The 16,494-nt window shown below is 56.2% G+C and overlaps 6 protein-coding genes across 6 annotated transcripts; 2 read left to right on the top strand and 4 right to left on the bottom strand.

Moving 5' to 3' along the window:
- Positions 1-1,325: 1,325 nt before the first annotated feature.
- Positions 1,326-3,599, top strand: P884DRAFT_248001 (pyridoxal phosphate-dependent transferase; the record flags this gene model as incomplete). Its single annotated transcript, XM_069440527.1, has 7 exons — positions 1,326-1,381; positions 1,465-1,724; positions 1,790-1,862; positions 1,940-2,109; positions 2,196-2,411; positions 2,625-2,726; positions 2,818-3,599. 7 exons carry the CDS (start codon positions 1,326-1,328, stop codon positions 3,213-3,215), a joined length of 1,275 nt encoding a protein of 424 aa, XP_069295527.1. The 3' UTR covers positions 3,216-3,599.
- A 69-nt stretch (positions 3,600-3,668) lies between these two features.
- P884DRAFT_279437 (uncharacterized protein) lies at positions 3,669-4,175 on the bottom strand (the record flags this gene model as incomplete). The annotated part of the gene is made up of 3 exons (XM_069443308.1): positions 3,669-3,740; positions 3,798-3,908; positions 3,972-4,175. 3 exons carry the CDS (start codon positions 4,173-4,175, stop codon positions 3,669-3,671), a joined length of 387 nt encoding a protein of 128 aa, XP_069295526.1.
- Positions 4,176-4,268: 93 nt separating this feature from the next.
- Positions 4,269-5,618, bottom strand: P884DRAFT_206387 (fungal-specific transcription factor domain-containing protein; the record flags this gene model as incomplete). The annotated part of the gene is made up of 1 exon (XM_069438714.1): positions 4,269-5,618. A coding segment is annotated over one exon (1,350 nt), but the record flags the coding sequence as incomplete, so codon positions are not given.
- Positions 5,619-8,410: 2,792 nt separating this feature from the next.
- On the bottom strand, positions 8,411-9,038 carry P884DRAFT_58269 (uncharacterized protein). The gene is made up of 2 exons (XM_069445972.1): positions 8,805-9,038; positions 8,411-8,677 (listed from the first exon to the last, which is right to left on the bottom strand). Exons 1-2 carry the CDS (start codon positions 8,923-8,925, stop codon positions 8,511-8,513), a joined length of 288 nt encoding a protein of 95 aa, XP_069295524.1. The 5' UTR covers positions 8,926-9,038; the 3' UTR covers positions 8,411-8,510.
- A 952-nt stretch (positions 9,039-9,990) lies between these two features.
- Positions 9,991-12,648, bottom strand: P884DRAFT_247996 (transcriptional repressor TCF25-domain-containing protein). Its single transcript, XM_069440526.1, has one exon. It carries the CDS (start codon positions 12,386-12,388, stop codon positions 10,163-10,165), a length of 2,226 nt encoding a protein of 741 aa, XP_069295523.1. The 5' UTR covers positions 12,389-12,648; the 3' UTR covers positions 9,991-10,162.
- Positions 12,649-13,772: 1,124 nt separating this feature from the next.
- P884DRAFT_271610 (Scd6-like Sm domain-containing protein) lies at positions 13,773-15,823 on the top strand (the record flags this gene model as incomplete). Its single annotated transcript, XM_069442452.1, has 4 exons — positions 13,773-13,789; positions 13,861-13,896; positions 13,971-14,214; positions 14,420-15,823. 4 exons carry the CDS (start codon positions 13,773-13,775, stop codon positions 15,821-15,823), a joined length of 1,701 nt encoding a protein of 566 aa, XP_069295522.1.
- Between the last annotated feature and the right edge of the window lie 671 nt (positions 15,824-16,494).

Raw genomic sequence — 16,494 nt, 5'->3', positions numbered from 1 at the left:
AGCGCCATTTCGTCGGATATTGTGATGTTCTGGTTGACCAGACTGATGCAGGCTTCGGTGTTCAGATGGCCAGGAGGAATGGAATGGCCGGATATTCCTCCCTGGGCGCAGGACGAGTAACACGGAATGGTTGTATTAGCAGCCGGGATGGGTTTTCACAGCTAACTGAAACAACGTTCAAATTCCAGGAGCAAATAAATGGAGAGGTGGAAAGAACACCAAACGGTACACGTTCATGACTTATCGATTCTATGAGAGTAGATGCCGGTAGCTGGGGCTCCCAAAGAAGCAACCCGGATCATGGAAACCATTACCACAAAACAATGCAACACGCGTAAAAGGGCTAGACTGCTGGGGGTTAGTCATAGTGGCCAACCAGAACTGGCACTGTGGAAGTCCTGGTCATCTATATAGCTTTCTTTTTTTTTTTTTTTGGTCTCTGTCTCTTTCCCACTCGCGTTTTCGGATTAGGCTGCTTGTGAATATGCTTGCTCGGGTTCGATATTGATCTGTAGGCGCACGCGCGGTATAGATATCATGGACCAGGCCAAGGGCCTTATTTGAGCCCTTTTCCTGCAGCTAGATTCATAAACCCCCAAATAGGTAAAGAATCATCATGCTGCCTGCGTCTCGATTCCTGTGCCTTTGGTAAGATTCTTCTTGATGCTCCTTCTTCGGCTTCCTCAGGCATCATCCTCCTCAGCCGATTACAAACTCTCTCCTCCCCTAATAAAACACCATCATGCCCTGTGTACAATTCATCCCTAATTTTGGCATAGGTCGGCTCCCCTACTTGGGCGCACGTGTCGAACGCGAGCTCACGAGCTGAAGAAAACATCATCCGAACTATTCACGAGGGTTGAGTGATATAGCAATATCGGGGCACGCTCGGTTTGATGCATGTAAGACAGTCGGACCCTTAAAAGCCCAAACCTGGAAGGTGCCAAGCAACGAGCCAGTCCGGCCCCGCGGCCGGCCGATTGCGCCATAGCATGGGGACCCACCTCCCGAAAGCAAGAAGGGTCGAAGTTGCCGATGACGGACGAGCAGGGCCGTCTCGAAGCGCGCAATCCCGGGGTCCATTTTCCGAATAACTAGCGCCGAGCCAGGTTATGAGTGTAATAACCCCTTCCCTTCTCTTATCATAGTGGTAAGAAGCCGGTCTGATGAGCTCTCCGTTCCTGGTTCGCGCTCTCCTACGCCGACCCCAACCCGTGGCTTCCGCTCTCAGTCTCACTCTCACTCCGACCCTCACTCTCACTTCGGCTCTCACTCTCACTCGCGTTCCCTTTCTCGCGCGACGACAGTTGCACACCACGCCCGCCATGACTGAGAAGCTGAAGCCCGCCGCCCGTGTCTCGGGCCGGCGCCAGGATGTGTGGTACGTTTTATTTATATAGTTTTACGTGACGAGCTTGCTGTCGTTTCGTGGACCATCAACGGGCTGATCTTCACATTCGCCAGGAGCATCATCAACGAAGCTGCCGCCGCCTCCCCCAAGCAGCCAATCGTCAACATGGGCCAGGGATTCTTTGGGTACAACCCTCCAGACTTCATCCTGAACGCCGCCAAGGAGGCTCTCGACCGGGTCGAGTGCAACCAGTACTCCCCCACCAAGGGCAGGCCGCGCTTGAAGAAGGCCATCTCCGAGGCCTATGCCCCCTTTTGGGGCCGGAAGCTCGACCCAGACACCGAGATCACCATCACCACGGGGGCCAATGAAGGTCTGTATGTCCCGAACCTATCCCTTCACACGAGCTAGGCGCAATTGCTGACCCAGGACCTGCAGGCATGTTGAGCGCCTTTATGGCCTTTATCGAGCCCGGGGACGAGGTCATCGTGTTTGAGCCCTTCTTCGACCAGTAGGTGCCCGAGGGACGGCGTCGAGCTGAGAGAATCAGATGGTTCTGACCCCCCCGCCCCCCCCCCTCTCAAACAGATACATCAGCAACATCGAGATGCCCGGCGGCAAGATTGTCTACGTCCCAATGCACCCACCCAAAGAGGGCAACGTCAAGACCCTCTCGGCCGCAGAATGGACCATCGACTTTGACGAGCTCGAGCGCGCCATCACGCCGCGGACCAAGATGCTCGTCCTCAACACTCCCCGTACGCCCATCTCCACCTCGCACTAACGTTGTGTATCCAACGATGAAGAGAAATGAACCATGTGCTGATGGAAAAGAACGTTCCAGACAATCCCGTCGGCAAGGTCTTTTCCCGTGACGAGCTGCAAAAGATCGCCGACCTCTGCCTCAAGCACCAGATCATCATCCTCTCCGACGAGGTCTACGACCGGCTCTACTACGTCCCCTTCACCCGCATCGCCACGCTGTCGCCCGAGGTCGAGCAGATCACCCTGACGGTGGGATCTGCGGGCAAGAACTTTTATGCCACAGGGTGGCGCGTCGGTGCGTTTCCCTCAACGCTTACGCCTCCTCCTCCTCCTCCTCCTCCTCCTCCTCCTCCTCCTCCTCCTCCTCCTCCTCCTCCTCCTCCTCCTCCTCCCCTTCTTTCCTTTTCTCCCTTCTCTTTCCCCCGTTCTGTTGTGCCCTCTTCCCAGACTTGTTTAGCGTCATGGCGATTACTGATCAGCTCAACCCGATCCGTACGCACGCACGCAGGCTGGCTCATGGGCCCACCACACCTGATCCAGTACGTCTCGGCCGCCCACACCCGCATCTGCTACTCCTCCGTCTCGCCACTGCAAGAAGCCTGCGCCATCGGTAAGTGGTTCCCCTTCACCACCACTACCCCTCTTTCCTTTTTTTTCCCCTTCCCTCTCCGTTTACTAATTATTTTAAACGATATTATTAGGCTTTGAGCAAGCGCCGGCCCACAACTTCTGGGAGGAGTCGATCGCCTCGATGCGCCACAAGATGAACCTCTTCAACGCCGTCTGGGATGAGCTCGGCATCCCCTACTCGGAGCCCGAGGGTGGCTACTTCGTCATGGTCAACCTCTCGGCCGTCCAGATCCCCGACAGCTACCCCTTCCCGCCCCACGTGGCGGAGCGGCCTCGCGACTTCAAGCTGGCCTGGTTCCTCATCCAGGAGCTCGGCGTCGCCGCCATCCCTCCCAGCGAGTTCTACACCGACGCCAACGCCCACATCGTCGAGGACTACTTGCGTTTTGCCGTATGCAAGCCCGACGAGGTGCTCGAGGATGCCAAGGAGCGGTTGAGGGGGCTGAGGCCTTTCCTGAAGAAGGATTGATTAAAAAAAAAAAAGAAATTGTGGGATGGGTTACCTACGGCCGCTATTAGACTTTTTATTTCAATCTGACGGACTCACATGGTTTTGGGACAGCTTCTTCGATGCCTTGCCTCTCGACATACGTGACCGCCGTTCGTGAGCCTGTAATGTGTCAGATTTGGTTCAGTACCGAGCAAGGCCAATCGGATCGGAACGCAGAGGTGTAGTTATCTTCCCTGGCTACTATTTATTCTTCTACACCCCTCTTCTTTTCAACCCTGCAGCGGTACTAAACAAGAAAGACCGGCAAAGGTGTCTCCCCAAACATCATCTCCCCCTATCCCCACTTAAGACACCGTACGAGTTCACTACTTCCAGGGACCACAATGATAAGCCTGATCGGTGAGAATACAATTTCCGATTGTGTCATCACCAACACCGTCTGGACGCAGCTAGAGATTGCTCGATCTTTGGTTACGTCTCAGCAACGCGGCTCTCCCAGTGCATCAGGAGGTCCGCCCAGGTGAGTGACGCAGGTTCTAGCGGCTGTGGATCGTTTCTGTCAGATCAGAGAAGACAAACTCTGAAGAGGAGGGGTCTTACCCCAGCCCTCATGAAGCGGTCAGAAGCCAAGGGCTCTCCGTAGATAGATTGCAAGTTGCGCCGTTTATCAGTAGTTTTGAGGGATGCTGCCGATGAGGGCAAGGGCAGCGACTACACCTCTGTTAGCTGATGATATATCCTAACCAATCACCCAGAGAAAAGAGAAAAGCTCACCGGGTACACAGGATACATCTGTGAATAGACTGTTCTGAGCCGCTCCAGCTTTGCCTGGATGATGGAGATCTTCTCGCTAGCCGTGCCAGGCTGCACTACCACCAGCACCATCAGCAGCGCAACGATATCACCCACCTGGCTACTCAGGCCTTGGTGTATGAGGCTGCTAAGCCTGTCTATCGTCCGTTCCACTGTCTCGACCATACCCCTCACCGCCCTTGTCCAGACATTGTCAGCTGTCTCCTAGGCGAATTGGAATATTTGTTTTAGCGGGAGGGGGGAACACTCTCCCAACGGTCAGGTGAGAAGCCCCTTGATGTCGCAAAGACCCAACACCTTGGAGAGAACTTTGACATACCATACGTATTGCTGAGTCGACTCTGCATTCCGGCGTCTCGAGCCCGTAGGCGGAATCCACATCAACCCACCGGCAAAGTTGATCTCTCGTGCTTGCTTGATGTACCAGCAAACGTCGCACGCCGCCTCGGTGAGTGCGCGCTGCAAGAAAAGAAGGCTCAGAGCGGCGACGTCAGGACTGCCAACATGGTCGCCGATAGGCTCGTCGTCCAGATATTTAAGCACAGTCATGCAACATTTGAGATAACCACACGATATTTCCGGCGAGCAGTTGGGGCGTCCGACGACCATGGGGCGGTAGAGCGCCATGAGGGGCAGCCGAAGGTGTAAATCGAGGAGAACTCGGCGCCGCCACTCCCTGTGTTTATGCCCTTTTCCAAGGACATGACGAGGAAAGGTCTTGTTGATGTCGTCAAGCATCTTCTCCAGTTTGGCGCCAACATCGAGAATCTCGCCATGGTCGTCGGCTGGGTCGAGTCGTGCGAGGAGGTCTGCTGCTTGCATACGAAGAGGAAATGTTTGCGCTGCGTAGGCTTGCAGGTGGTTGTCTGTCGCCTGATCGAGCGGCTTCGACTCCGGCAGGGTCCGCGCGTCAGCTGGCATGTCTGCGTTGTTCAGGTTCCTGGGAGGGTTGCAAGAGTAATCTTTGTGACCGAGCACAGGGGTCCAGTTATGGGCCAGAGATACGTAGAAATCCATTTCCATGATTGCGAACCACAGCCTGCGCCGGCATTCCATATTGAATTCTGAAATCCCGGCCAGGCCTGAAGGATCCTGATGCAGTCCCAACTCCATCGCCATTCTGACCACGTAGCTGAGCTGCGCCCATGCAGCTCCTTTCTGAGTGCCAATGGTCCACTGTGCGAGTAATAGCAAGAGCTCTGTCTGCAGAATGTATGGATCGAATACCTCCCTTTTCCTCAGACCATCCAACCAGTCCCGGACCAGAACACAAGCCGTGGGGATATGGATGCTGCAATGGCTCTGGGTTCCGGTGCAAAACCGAGATGCGAAGCAAAGGATGCAAAGAAGGCGGGGAAGAAAGGCGTCGTTCTCAAGGTTGCCGCCCCAGTACTTTTTGTACTCACGCCCGAAAGAAGGCTTGTGGACAATTGGAAACATGGTCTCCAATACACTAAAGTAGAAGTCGACGAGTCTATCACATGCTGGTCGAGGAGGCAGTATACCAGCCATTCGCTTCTGAATGGGCACAACGGACTCGACGTGAACCACGAAGGGTTCAAGGGCCTTTTGATGCTCTCGCTGGAACGTACGTTGCGCGTCCGCCAGTGCACTCAACTGGTCCAACAGGTTGCTGGCCTCGGGAACTGTTCCAATCACCTCTCTGGTCTCGTAGAACTAAATGCCCGATTAGGCTCTGATACATGGGCCATGACAATTAGCGGAGCACTCACAGTACCAAGCACCTTTTGGATAATAGGTGTCTCTGGGCGGCGGTATGCCGGTTGGTTCCTGACAAAGTGGCGCCGGGGTCTTTCAGACGGCAAGACGGGATCGTGGTGGGTCGACGATGCCTGCTCCAAGAGGAGCGACTCCAACAGCTTGAGTCGGGCAGCGATGTCATGCTCACCGCGAAGATGCGTCGGGTTCGTAAGATGACGGATATAATCCGGGTCGACGCCATAGTGACTCTGCCCGCGGGAACCTCCGGCCGGGGTTGCCAGGCCCTGTGAACCAACGGAATGGCTGGGGCCCAAGGCATAGTGGCTTTGCGCAAAGTGTTGTGGAGGGACATATGACGGATTCAATGGGCGACCAATGTGGCCTTGTTCCACATTGGTGGGCTGTCGCTGAAGAACTATGTCAGGCGAAGCAGTCAGGTTTGCTGGAGCTCGGGGGCGACCATCGTCCAGCACATGACGAGCGTGCTGGAAGGCTACCCCCTGGAGGCCTATTGAATCCGCGGGCGTATGGGTGTTTGTATGTGCCGAGCCATAGGGGGTCTGCTGAAGAAGCGTTCCGGAGGAATCTGTGAGGTTTGATGAATCACGAATATAGTTGCCTCCTGCTCTTTGAAGATTCTTCTCAAGCCGTCCCTGGATGGTATCGGTTAGAGTTAATGGGCGAGAGACATTTCCATCATCCATTCCCCGGGGTTTGAGCCGAGATTGTTTCGCGGACTGTCCGCTGGACTCGCTGTCCGAGAGATCGGGGTCATAGCGGGTTCCCGGTTCGCGGTATCTGCACACCCGCGGATGTCCTCGACATTGAGAACACGGGTCCTGACGGTCACACCGCAACTTGCGCCTCCTAATTCCGCGTCAGCGTGGCTAGCCCCGGTAAACAAGTTGCGACACATCTCACCTGCATTCGATACAAGACTTGACCTGGCGCGGGCGTCTAACCTTGTTATTCCCAGATGGAGCTACCTGAAGGGGCGCGGGAACTGTTTTCTGTTCCGGCGGTCCGCTTCCCGATCCCGGGGGTTCGCTCTCAGATCCAGCCTCCATGACCCCCGGACTGTAATTGTCACAACGCTTTTTGGCTTCTGGGTGAGCTAAGGAGTGCCAGTTATGGGATGTTTCATAGGGAGGAGTCGTGCATCGATATTGTGCTCTCTCGCCGTTGATACAACCGGCCTTCCATGTGTTGACAAGAGATCGGGGATGGTCGTAGATTTCAGGTGGAAATTGACGCCAGATAATGCGCCAAACGTGCCATTTCTGTTATAAGAAGGACTGTGAGTTGCCTGGGGAGGAGAATGGGATTGACGCAATGTTTAGGCCATGGCGGCCCAGCATGTGGGCGCCGTGCAAGCCATGCATTTGTGCAAGAGCAAGAGCCGTCAACGGGATTCGGAAGGCACATCACAGAGATGACACCATCGGGCATTGGCAAACTCAAGCAGCAAAGTTTGGTCCCGAAGCTGCACTGTGAGTGGATGTCTGCCGGCTCGGTCAACTTCAGTGCGTGCAGAATCCTGTCGGGGGCTCGGAAGGCGCAGACACACAGGCGGCACCTTCACATTCTGCAACGTCCGTTCGCTCATAGCAGAAGGCGCAACTTCTTTGGTACTTTCCTCCCTACTCACCTATCTCGGGCAAATAACATGAGATACTTCATTCCCCCAGCGTAAATGTTATCTGGTTCCTCCGTAGGCTCCTGGCGTACCTACTACCATGGCAAAGGTCAGAAGAGACATGGGGCGTAGCTGCTCGGCATCAAGCTCAGCACCATGCCAACCTGAAGCCCGAGGGGATCTGTGAGTCCGTATACCGACGGATGCCGCAATGCTATGATCGCGCCCTTTTCTCGGAGCCGAACCTGCATTCCGCCGGGTTGTGACATCAGAAGACGTTGGTATATGCATCAAAACGCTGCAACCCGACGCCTTCGTGATCGGGAGGCGAGCAAGTTACGCCTTCGTTCCCTTCTTTGGTTGGCTTCTCTCCTTTTCTCTTTCCATTATATTCTTTCTAGGCAGCGTTTGATGCAACATATGTGGCAACAGCTCGAATAGGGAGGGCACATCGTCCGAGTCTCACTTGAAACTCAGCTGTCAGACCAACCCTGCCACCAGATATTTCTATCACCTGCCTCTCGCTCCCATTCTCGCATTTTCCGGGAAGGAGATAAGGGCCGCCTCCCAAGAAGCTGCTCTGGTTACCCTGGGGTATTTGGCATGATTAGTTCATCTTTATCCATGTAGCAGGGGACGCCGCCATAGCGGTCCAATTTTGTGTAACTTCGTTTGATGGATCCACGTTTCCCTATAGTTAGCCCGTGCTTTGGGGATCTGCTCAACCGAAGGCGTAGAAGTCAGGTTGAAACGCCCTTAGATTCCTCCATCGGAGCCCATCTGTTGAATGTGCCAAGTGTGCGCATACTTCACCATCAGCCCATCTTCGGCGCGGGCTGGACTTCCCGACATCTACTTCTGCGGGTCTTGACTGGGATGTATCGAGATCCAAAGCGGTCGGGCATCATCGAGGTGGAATCTTGGAGAACAGAGCTGAAGTGACGTTGTGGCGCTCTTATCACACGTCTAAACCTTGATCATTGCGCTTCAAGCAGCCCGCAAAGAGACGCTCGTGGCATGCCATACCCAGTACCGTGTTGTCTCCCTTGAGATCCCTGCGCAGGAAATTGAAAGAGACCGGCCCAATGCTCAGTAAATGTTCAATAAAAGGGAATTCTCGTCCTCCAACCAAGCGAAGCTCCCTACTCAGCCGGCACATCAACGCTCTGCGCGACCCCGTCTGCCTCACCGCTGTTGACCTTCTTCCCGGTCTTGGCAATCGTGCGCAGCACCTTCTCGTACGGCAGCGACTCCTCGGCGATGACGGTGGCTGTTTGAGACTCGAGAGAGACTTCGAAGGACTTGACGCCTGTTTCCCGCCGTTCAGTTGTTTAGCGATTGCGCAGACAACCAAGGGGTGCGATTATGGTCTTTTTTTTTGGGGGGGGGGGGGGGGGGAAACGAGAAGGGCCAGGTTAATGGTTGCCCGGACGCACCTTCTAGCTTCTTGAGAACACGCTCGACAGCGCCGGAGCAGCCGCCACACGACATGCTCACGTTGAACTGGTACTTGTGCTCGCCGGGGGCGGGGCCCGAAGCAGCGACGACGTCGGCCATTGTGTCTATTTCCTTTTCCGGTTGGGTGTAGATTCGGGGTGCCGAGAGCAAACGAGTGGTGCGATAGCGGGGTTCTCGGGGTTGCGACGGCCCAGTGTTCTTTGTGACCAGGCGATGATGTAGGATTTGAGTGTGGTAACAGACGCTCTGGGGCGATTCGGAGCGGCCAACACGCGGGTATATAAGGAGGACCTAGTCGGTGGAGCTGGACGGCCGTTTATCAAGGTTAAATAAAGAGGGTGTGATGGTTTCGAGTCCTTGAGGCGGATGTGCCCCGCGACCTTGTCGGCAGGGCGGGGTCCGCTGCGTTGCGGTCTCGCAGCGCTATTTTAGCGACGGAAAGTCGCCAGATTGCGACAACTGTGCCCGAACGGCAACCACACCAAGCCCGGTCATTGTGCCACCGAGGCAATTGCGCCATTTGCGCCGCGGAATAAATTGGGTGCTTCATTAATAATGTATTTGGTGACGTCCCGCTTCGTTCCTCACCCCAATATCGGCCGCTTGACCGAACAGTGGCGGCGGTGCACCAGGCTTAGGTACCGCACAGAAGTACCTACGGATTGAGGATTGCCTCCCCTCGCTTACCAATAGTTTCAGGAGGCACAAGCTGGGACTCAACAACCGGCTGCGTCAGGTAAACAAGAGTCTCAATGCCGGGCTTGTGCCAGGTCCTTCCACAGTGTCACCGGCCTCGTACAGTACAGTACAGTACAGTACGTCTTTATCTTGGGGATGCAAGACCGCCACTATCGCCGCAGTGAGAACGTGTTTCATGATGACTTGTCGTGGAGGCTCAGGTGTGTTTGCGCCTTGGACATGAAACGTGCTCACCATCCTGACCCATTGTTACATCTCGAGTTGAACCTGCCCTCCAGGTAGCCTAAAACAACGCTGCCGAGCCCTTCCGTTCCGGGCAGAGATGCTCCGTTCCTGTTCGCAGTCTAGGGTGTGGGAAGCTGCCGCGTACTCCGTAGATGGTTCGCGAGCCACATTGCAGGGGCCCGGGCCCTTTCTCTGATCGAAGAAGATATGCATCGGACACGCACATTCGGATCGATGAACCATGGAAGTTATGCTTTTATTTAAAACTTTGCGGGCCCGTCAACCATCTCCCAAGGCCCAATCTCGGTATATCATCTGCCCGACCACACTGTTACGGCTAGTTATATACATACTCCCGCAACATACCGCAACATACCAATCATGCCACAGCACGCGGCGTTCAAGCCACCACCTATTCTCTATCCGCCTCATCTCCATACCCTCCTCCCTCGAAATCGTCCGGGCCCTCGAACTCATCCACGCCTTCGAAATCATCCTCCTCTTCCCAGCCCTCCCCCTGACCCCACCCCCCGGGCATGCCGGTCGGTGCTTGCCACTCCTCTAGCTGATCGACCACCTCCAAGTTCCCGTTCATGATGTATCTCAGGTAGTTCATGATCCCCGGCGCCGGCGACTCCCTGGGCAAGAACCGCCTGCGCTGCTCCGCCTCGGCTGCGGCCTCGTCAGCCGCGCCGTCGTCCTCTTGCCCGTCATCATCGACGCCGTCACCGCCCGCCTCGCCGCCGCCCGCGAGGTGCCGCCGCCCGCGCACGCGCTCCTCGACCTCGCGTTCGATCTCCTCCCGCAGCCGCGCAATCGCCGCGCGCATCCCGGGCAGCTGGCCGACGGCGGAGCGCGCGCGCTCGGCCTGGGTGACGCGCCAGGGCAGCCGCTGGGTCTCGGACGAGAACGTGTTGGCCTCCTCGGGCGGCGGCAGCGGGTCGAAGTCGAAGTTGGGAACGGCCGTGTGCAGCATCCCGCGCGGGACGGCCGACATGAGCGCCGGCGTGTTGTCGAGGTAGATGAAGCGAGCCGTCGCCAGCGAGACGGCCGGTGGGGGGCCCAGGGCGGATGCGTAGTTGGGTGGGATCGATACGGACGCCGCGGCGTCCTTGAGGAGGCTAATGTGCTGCGGCGTGTTCCAGAGGTCCTTGGCGGTGTGGATATAGAGTTCGGTGTGTAGCGCCTCGTCTTCGTTGCGCGGTTGGATGCCCCAGATCGGCCTGGGGGTATCCAGGTTGAGAGCGCTAAAGAGGGCGCAATAGAGCCACGGAAGAGTTTGCATCCCCTTGGTGAGGGTGGACTTGGCCGCGGCGGTGTCGCCGAGCTGGAAGTGGGCGAGGGGGAGGGTCTGCTTGGCGTAGGTGCTGCTTGCGTTGGTGAGGGCGTCCGAGCTGCAAAACTTGATGAACCACTTAGCCTCGCGGGCACGGATGGCAAGGACATGGATCCAGTTGATCATGCCGTAGGGGTCGTCGTGGTTGATGCTCAGGAAGAGCTTGGCCCACTCGAGTGCTGTCCGGTAGGTGCCCTTCAGCACTAGTTTTTGGATAAGGTTGTAGCCGGCCAGGTAGAACTGGCGGTTCTCGGGTCTGGAGAAGCTCATCCTGGCCTGGCCCTTTTCCAGCTTCTTGCGGAACTCGCTGAGGCTGACCCGGCCAAAGGTGAAGAGGGCGCGCTCGATGAGGTCTGCTGCCAAGGCAGAGTTTTGGTCCTGACGAGCGACCTTGCTCACTTGGATAAGCGAGGAGACGTGGTACGGGTACCTGTACAAGAAGTGGACGATCTGCATGGGGTCGTACATCTGGACCAAGCCGAAGAAGCTGCCTTCCAAGGCGTCGTAGGTTTTATCGTGTGCAAAGGCGAATTCGACTTCGTCCTGCGATCCCTCGGTGACGCGAATCATCTTGAGCCCCTGAGCCGTGCCGCGGGGCCAAGTCTTCTTGCCATCAATGAACGGATTCGTGCGCAAAATAGTGTCAAACATGCTCTTGTTGTTCTGGGACCCCTGGCCTGGGTGGGCAGCGCGAGCACTGAGGAAAGTCTCAAGGTCGACATTCTGGGGCAGCCCGCGCTGTCGGTTTTCCTGAGTGCGCTCCTCAACTTCGGCCACGTCCATGGCCTTGCCAAAGACCCTTCGCATCTCGTTCATGGCCTTGAGATGCTGGAAGTTGATACGTAGAAGCTCGTTGAGCTCGTTGGCGGATTCGCCCCCAGCTGGGGTTTCGACAACATCACCCGGTTGCTGGGACTCGAATTTGAGCTCTTCAAGTGCCCGGTCTATCTCATCGACGGAGTCGCGCTCATCTTGGGCTGGCGCTGGCTGTCCGGCCTGTTTGCCTTTCTTCTTTTTCTTTTTCTGCTTCTTCTTGGTCTTCTTGGCGGGCTCTGCCTCTTCCGCTATTTGCTCCTGGTGTCCTGCCTGCCGAGCGTCTCCCTCGTCGCTCTTCTGGTCCTCGTCATCGTTTCCATCGTCGCCCTCGTCTCCTAGAGCGGCAAACCCCGAGAACATGTTGGCCCGAGGTCTTGCGACGATCGGTTCATCCTCGGTTTCTTCTTCACTTTTATCGGCAGCGCCATTCTGGAGGCTCAACAGCTCTTGCTGTTTCCGGAGCTTGCGCAACTGTCTGCTGGCCATGATAGCTCGGTTTGCAAAAAATACGTTTAGGCGAGATATCGGACAAACGGTTGATGCGTAATGGTGTGAGGTCTCCTTTGGGTGGAATGGTGGGGTATGGAGGGGTTCAACACGATGGGTGAATGTGACTTGGTTTCGATCCTTCGACAAGGAATGCTAAGGGTGCGACAGGCAGTCAAGCATAGACAATCATCTGCTGTAGTACGTTTGCCCCTGCAGATACCGAAAGGTGGCAAAAATATCAGGGAAACCCAAAGTACGCTGAAAAGCCTCGAGTGCACTGAAGGCTTCGATCGTCATATTCATTTCGCCGAGAGAGTCATTGCCAAAAGACGAATGACCGGCAATTACAGATTACACTCAACCACAGCAGCAAAGCACGGACCATCTATCGTGCCTTGTATGTGAACTGGAGCAGACGGGGTGCATTCGGTAATGGGGATACGGATTAGAATACGGATTACTCTGCGATACTCCGTACGCTGATTATCGGCTGCTTCCTGGGCCAACTCTGAACCCAAGTTGAAGCCGAAAGAACCTGCACAACGCCAATGAATCGTTCCCCAGTCTTTCAGGGCAAAACCGGCTTACCGAACGCTTAATGCGTCCTCTTCCAGACATCACGGCTCACTCCGAACCCTTCGGTGGCCGATGCTATTTTTGTTTATAGCCGCCTTAGACATCTTCGCTCAAAAGCTGTGTATAACAGCTGGAGAACCTGCCATCAATGGGTTACGGCTGTCCAAAGCAACTGCATGAAAACCGTTAGTACGTCGCGTCGCCGGGGGGCGTTGGCACAGGCTCCTGCTAGTCGAGGGTTGACGGGGAGTACGCCTCGAGAGATTGAAGCGAACTTTTGCATCTGCGCATTCCAAATTTTTCCATATCCTGACCATGCGCTCGAATGGGCCCCTATTCTCGTAAGGGTTCGCCCGAAATGGCTCGTTTCTCGTCTTACAAGCGTAAGAGATGCTACAGGTTTTGCCTGATGGACACTTTTTTTACGAGTCGCCTTTGACCCCGTGGCTGCACTGTGGCAGTGCAATGGGAACTGGGCTGAGCTGAGTGCACGGGCCAAATTTACATTCCAGGCGAGAATGCAGGAGGCTGAAAAGATGCTGAATTTTCATAGGTTGTGCATCCTTCTCGCCCTTACCTTCCTCCAACCTCGCAACCCAACAAGCACAAAACTGCCACAAATCATGGTGCGCGACGCGCGAGCCACGACCGCCCTTTAACCCAAGCTATCCTGCCTGTCTCCGAGGAGACGTTGTCGATTTTTAATCTCAATTTCGATTCATATTCAATACCCGCGTAATCTTGATCCTCGCGCGTTGGCGCTGAGTACCCTGCATTTCGCCACGAGCATCTTCGACCTGTCAAGATGTCCGAATTCATCGGGTTCGTTCGCGCACCGGCCGGCATTTGCTTTTCTCGGCCCGCCAGACGCTAACTACTCATCGTGTTTGCAGAGCCAGAATATCCCTCATATCCAGGAGCGACATTCGGTAGGTGACAATACCCAAGATCCTCGCTCCTCCCCTCTTTTCCATCACCTTGGGCTAACGATTGCTCTTTCCAGCTATTCTGGCACTCTGCATAGCATCAACTCGGATGACTCGACCGTCTCCCTTGAGAATGTGAGGTCATTTGGAACCGAGCATCGGAAAACCAATCCCGACGAATTTGTCCCGCCATCGGACCAGCTCTACGAGTACATTGTCTTCCGTGGCACCGATGTCAAGGACTTGAGGATCGAAGAAGGTCCAGCGCCCGTAAAAGAAGAGAAGCCGCCCGCAGTCCCGAATGATCCAGCGATTCTTGGCGTAAGTCTTACTTGAGTCTCCCCACGCCCACCTCGACCCTCAAATGATGAACCATTACGGATGTAAAACTTGATTGTCTGAAATGCGCAAACAAACAATGTTGAGATTTCCGTTGCCTTCCTTCTGAACAGAGGCCTTGAAGTCGATCTTTTCAAACACAACGTTCTTTGGGGTGAGAAGAGTCGCTAACACGACTTTGTCCCAGGCCCGGCCCCGTCCCGGCAATGCCGCCCCTGGTCTGTCGGGGCCGGTTGGACCTCAAGGCCCCCAGGGTCCGCAAGGTCCGATCGGTCATGCTGGTCCTCAGAACCAGCAAGGCCCTCCGCATGGCGCGCCGGGTTTCGGTTATTTCCCCCCTCATATGTCCGGATGGGGTCGCGCTGGAGCGCCAGGTCCTGGCCCCGGCCCGTTCGGTGGCATGCCATACCCGCCTCCGGGGTGGTTCCCGCCTGGGCAGGAATTCCCCCCCATGGGGCACGGCCCGTGGAGCCCTTATCCGTTCCAGCCTGGGCCCGGTGGCCACCCAGGAGCACCCGGCGCACCGGGTGCTCCTGGTCAAGGCCGACAGTCTGCAAACCAGACTCCCAGCAATCAGGGTCCGACACAAAAGCCGGCTCCAATTGGTCCTGCCGCCGACAGGACGCCTACTACCCCCTCTCAACCAGCCAGTGCCTCATCTGAACTAAAGGCGGCGGACCTGGCGCAGCAGCAGCCGGCTGCATCTGCGCCACCCCCACCGCCGGTCGAATCGAAACCCACGGTTGAGGAAGTCAATGCCACGGCTGCGTCGATTTCGAACAAATCACCGACAGCCGCCGGCCAAGCCGCCTCAGTTCCGACCGGCCCCAAGGGCAACCGCCCTACGCAGATTATGCCAGCTGTTCCTCTCCCGGCTGCTCTCACTGCCAAGGTTGCCCAGAACCAGTCCGGTCCCAAGCCACTTGCCGACCAGACCAACACGGCTGCCGCCGCCGCCGCTTTGAGGGATGCCACACAGGCCGCCAAGGATGCTGTAGCGCGTGCCATGGCGCAGGTTGACAGCTCCGCTACCACCTTACAGCAGGCGGAAACTAACGGCGTGGATAATTTGACCAAGCGGGTGAACGAGATGAGGATCAATGCTGCTCGCTCTGGTCAAAACAACCGGGGCGGTCGTGGCCGCGGCCCTCGTCCCGCCAAGGTTGAGGTTCCTGATACAGACTTTGACTTTGCTTCGGCCAACGCAAAATTCAACAAGCAAGATATTGTTAAGGAGGCCGTTGCCAGCTCTTCGCTTGGCGAGGCTGGTTTGGCAAACGGTGCTGATCCTGAGGCTTCTGACGCCATACCTCCGGCGGCGCCGGCTTACAACAAGAACAAGTCGTTCTTTGACAATATTTCGAGTGATTTGAAGGACAGAGAAAATGCGGCGCAGCGGCCCGGCGGAGCTCATTGGCGCGGCGAGGAAACGCGCAAGAACATTGAGACGTTCGGCCTGGGCAGTGTTGACGGGGGCCCGCGCGGCGGTTTCCGCCGGGGACGTGGTCGTGGACGCCGGGATTACCGTGGCGGCCGCGGCGGCAGTGGTGGTTATCGCTCTCGAGGGCCCCAGACAGCGCCTTCTCAGTAGTTCCGCTCTTTTTCTCGCCACGTAATCCCGGACCGGTCTCGCCCGAAGTGCGACTGGCGTTTTTGCTGTACGACTAGTCACTTACACATGGTGTTCGGGACTGCTTTTCTATTTCTTTCATTGGCGGCGGCACAAGGCTTCCAGTATCGTTCTTGTTTTCTGGGCGGGGAGTTGGGGCGTGATGACGATACGAAACGGAAAACATGCTAGTATGGCTTCAAGGGGCTGGCGAATCTGGGTTTCATGCAGCGCTTCACATGATCTGGGGCAGCGATGCCGGAGGGGAAATTGACACCTGGGGCGCATGGGCATGCATATCGCTGAGAGCCTGGACAGGCATGGGTTGGGCAGGGTTGCTGGGTAGATGCAACTGTGGCATCAAAAGGCAGTTTGGCCTTTGGAGCTCTGGTGGTAGCCAACCAGCAGCGCAGGTAGTTCTATGAGCTGGTTGAGCATCACCGGGTACGAGACGTTCACGATCAAACCAACAAGACATTTCCCAATGGACACGTCCGGCTTCTGTAGTATGTAACTGCTCTTGGTCAGGTCGGTGCAGCAGAGCAGCATGATTCAGAGACTCAACCTCGAGTTTTCTCGCCCCTCCGCTGAACTTTTTTGATCGGCCCCGGCCGAGGAAACTCTGATGGTGCGAAAGACTTCGTTGTCGTTGC

Source organism: Thermothelomyces heterothallicus, assembly GCF_042370625.1.
Source record: "Thermothelomyces heterothallicus CBS 202.75 unplaced genomic scaffold P884_scaffold_21, whole genome shotgun sequence".
In the NCBI taxonomy this organism is placed as follows: Eukaryota; Fungi; Ascomycota; class Sordariomycetes; order Sordariales; family Chaetomiaceae; genus Thermothelomyces; species Thermothelomyces heterothallicus.
Note: the sequence above shows the minus strand (reverse complement) of the source record. Positions and strands in the feature narration are given on the sequence as shown.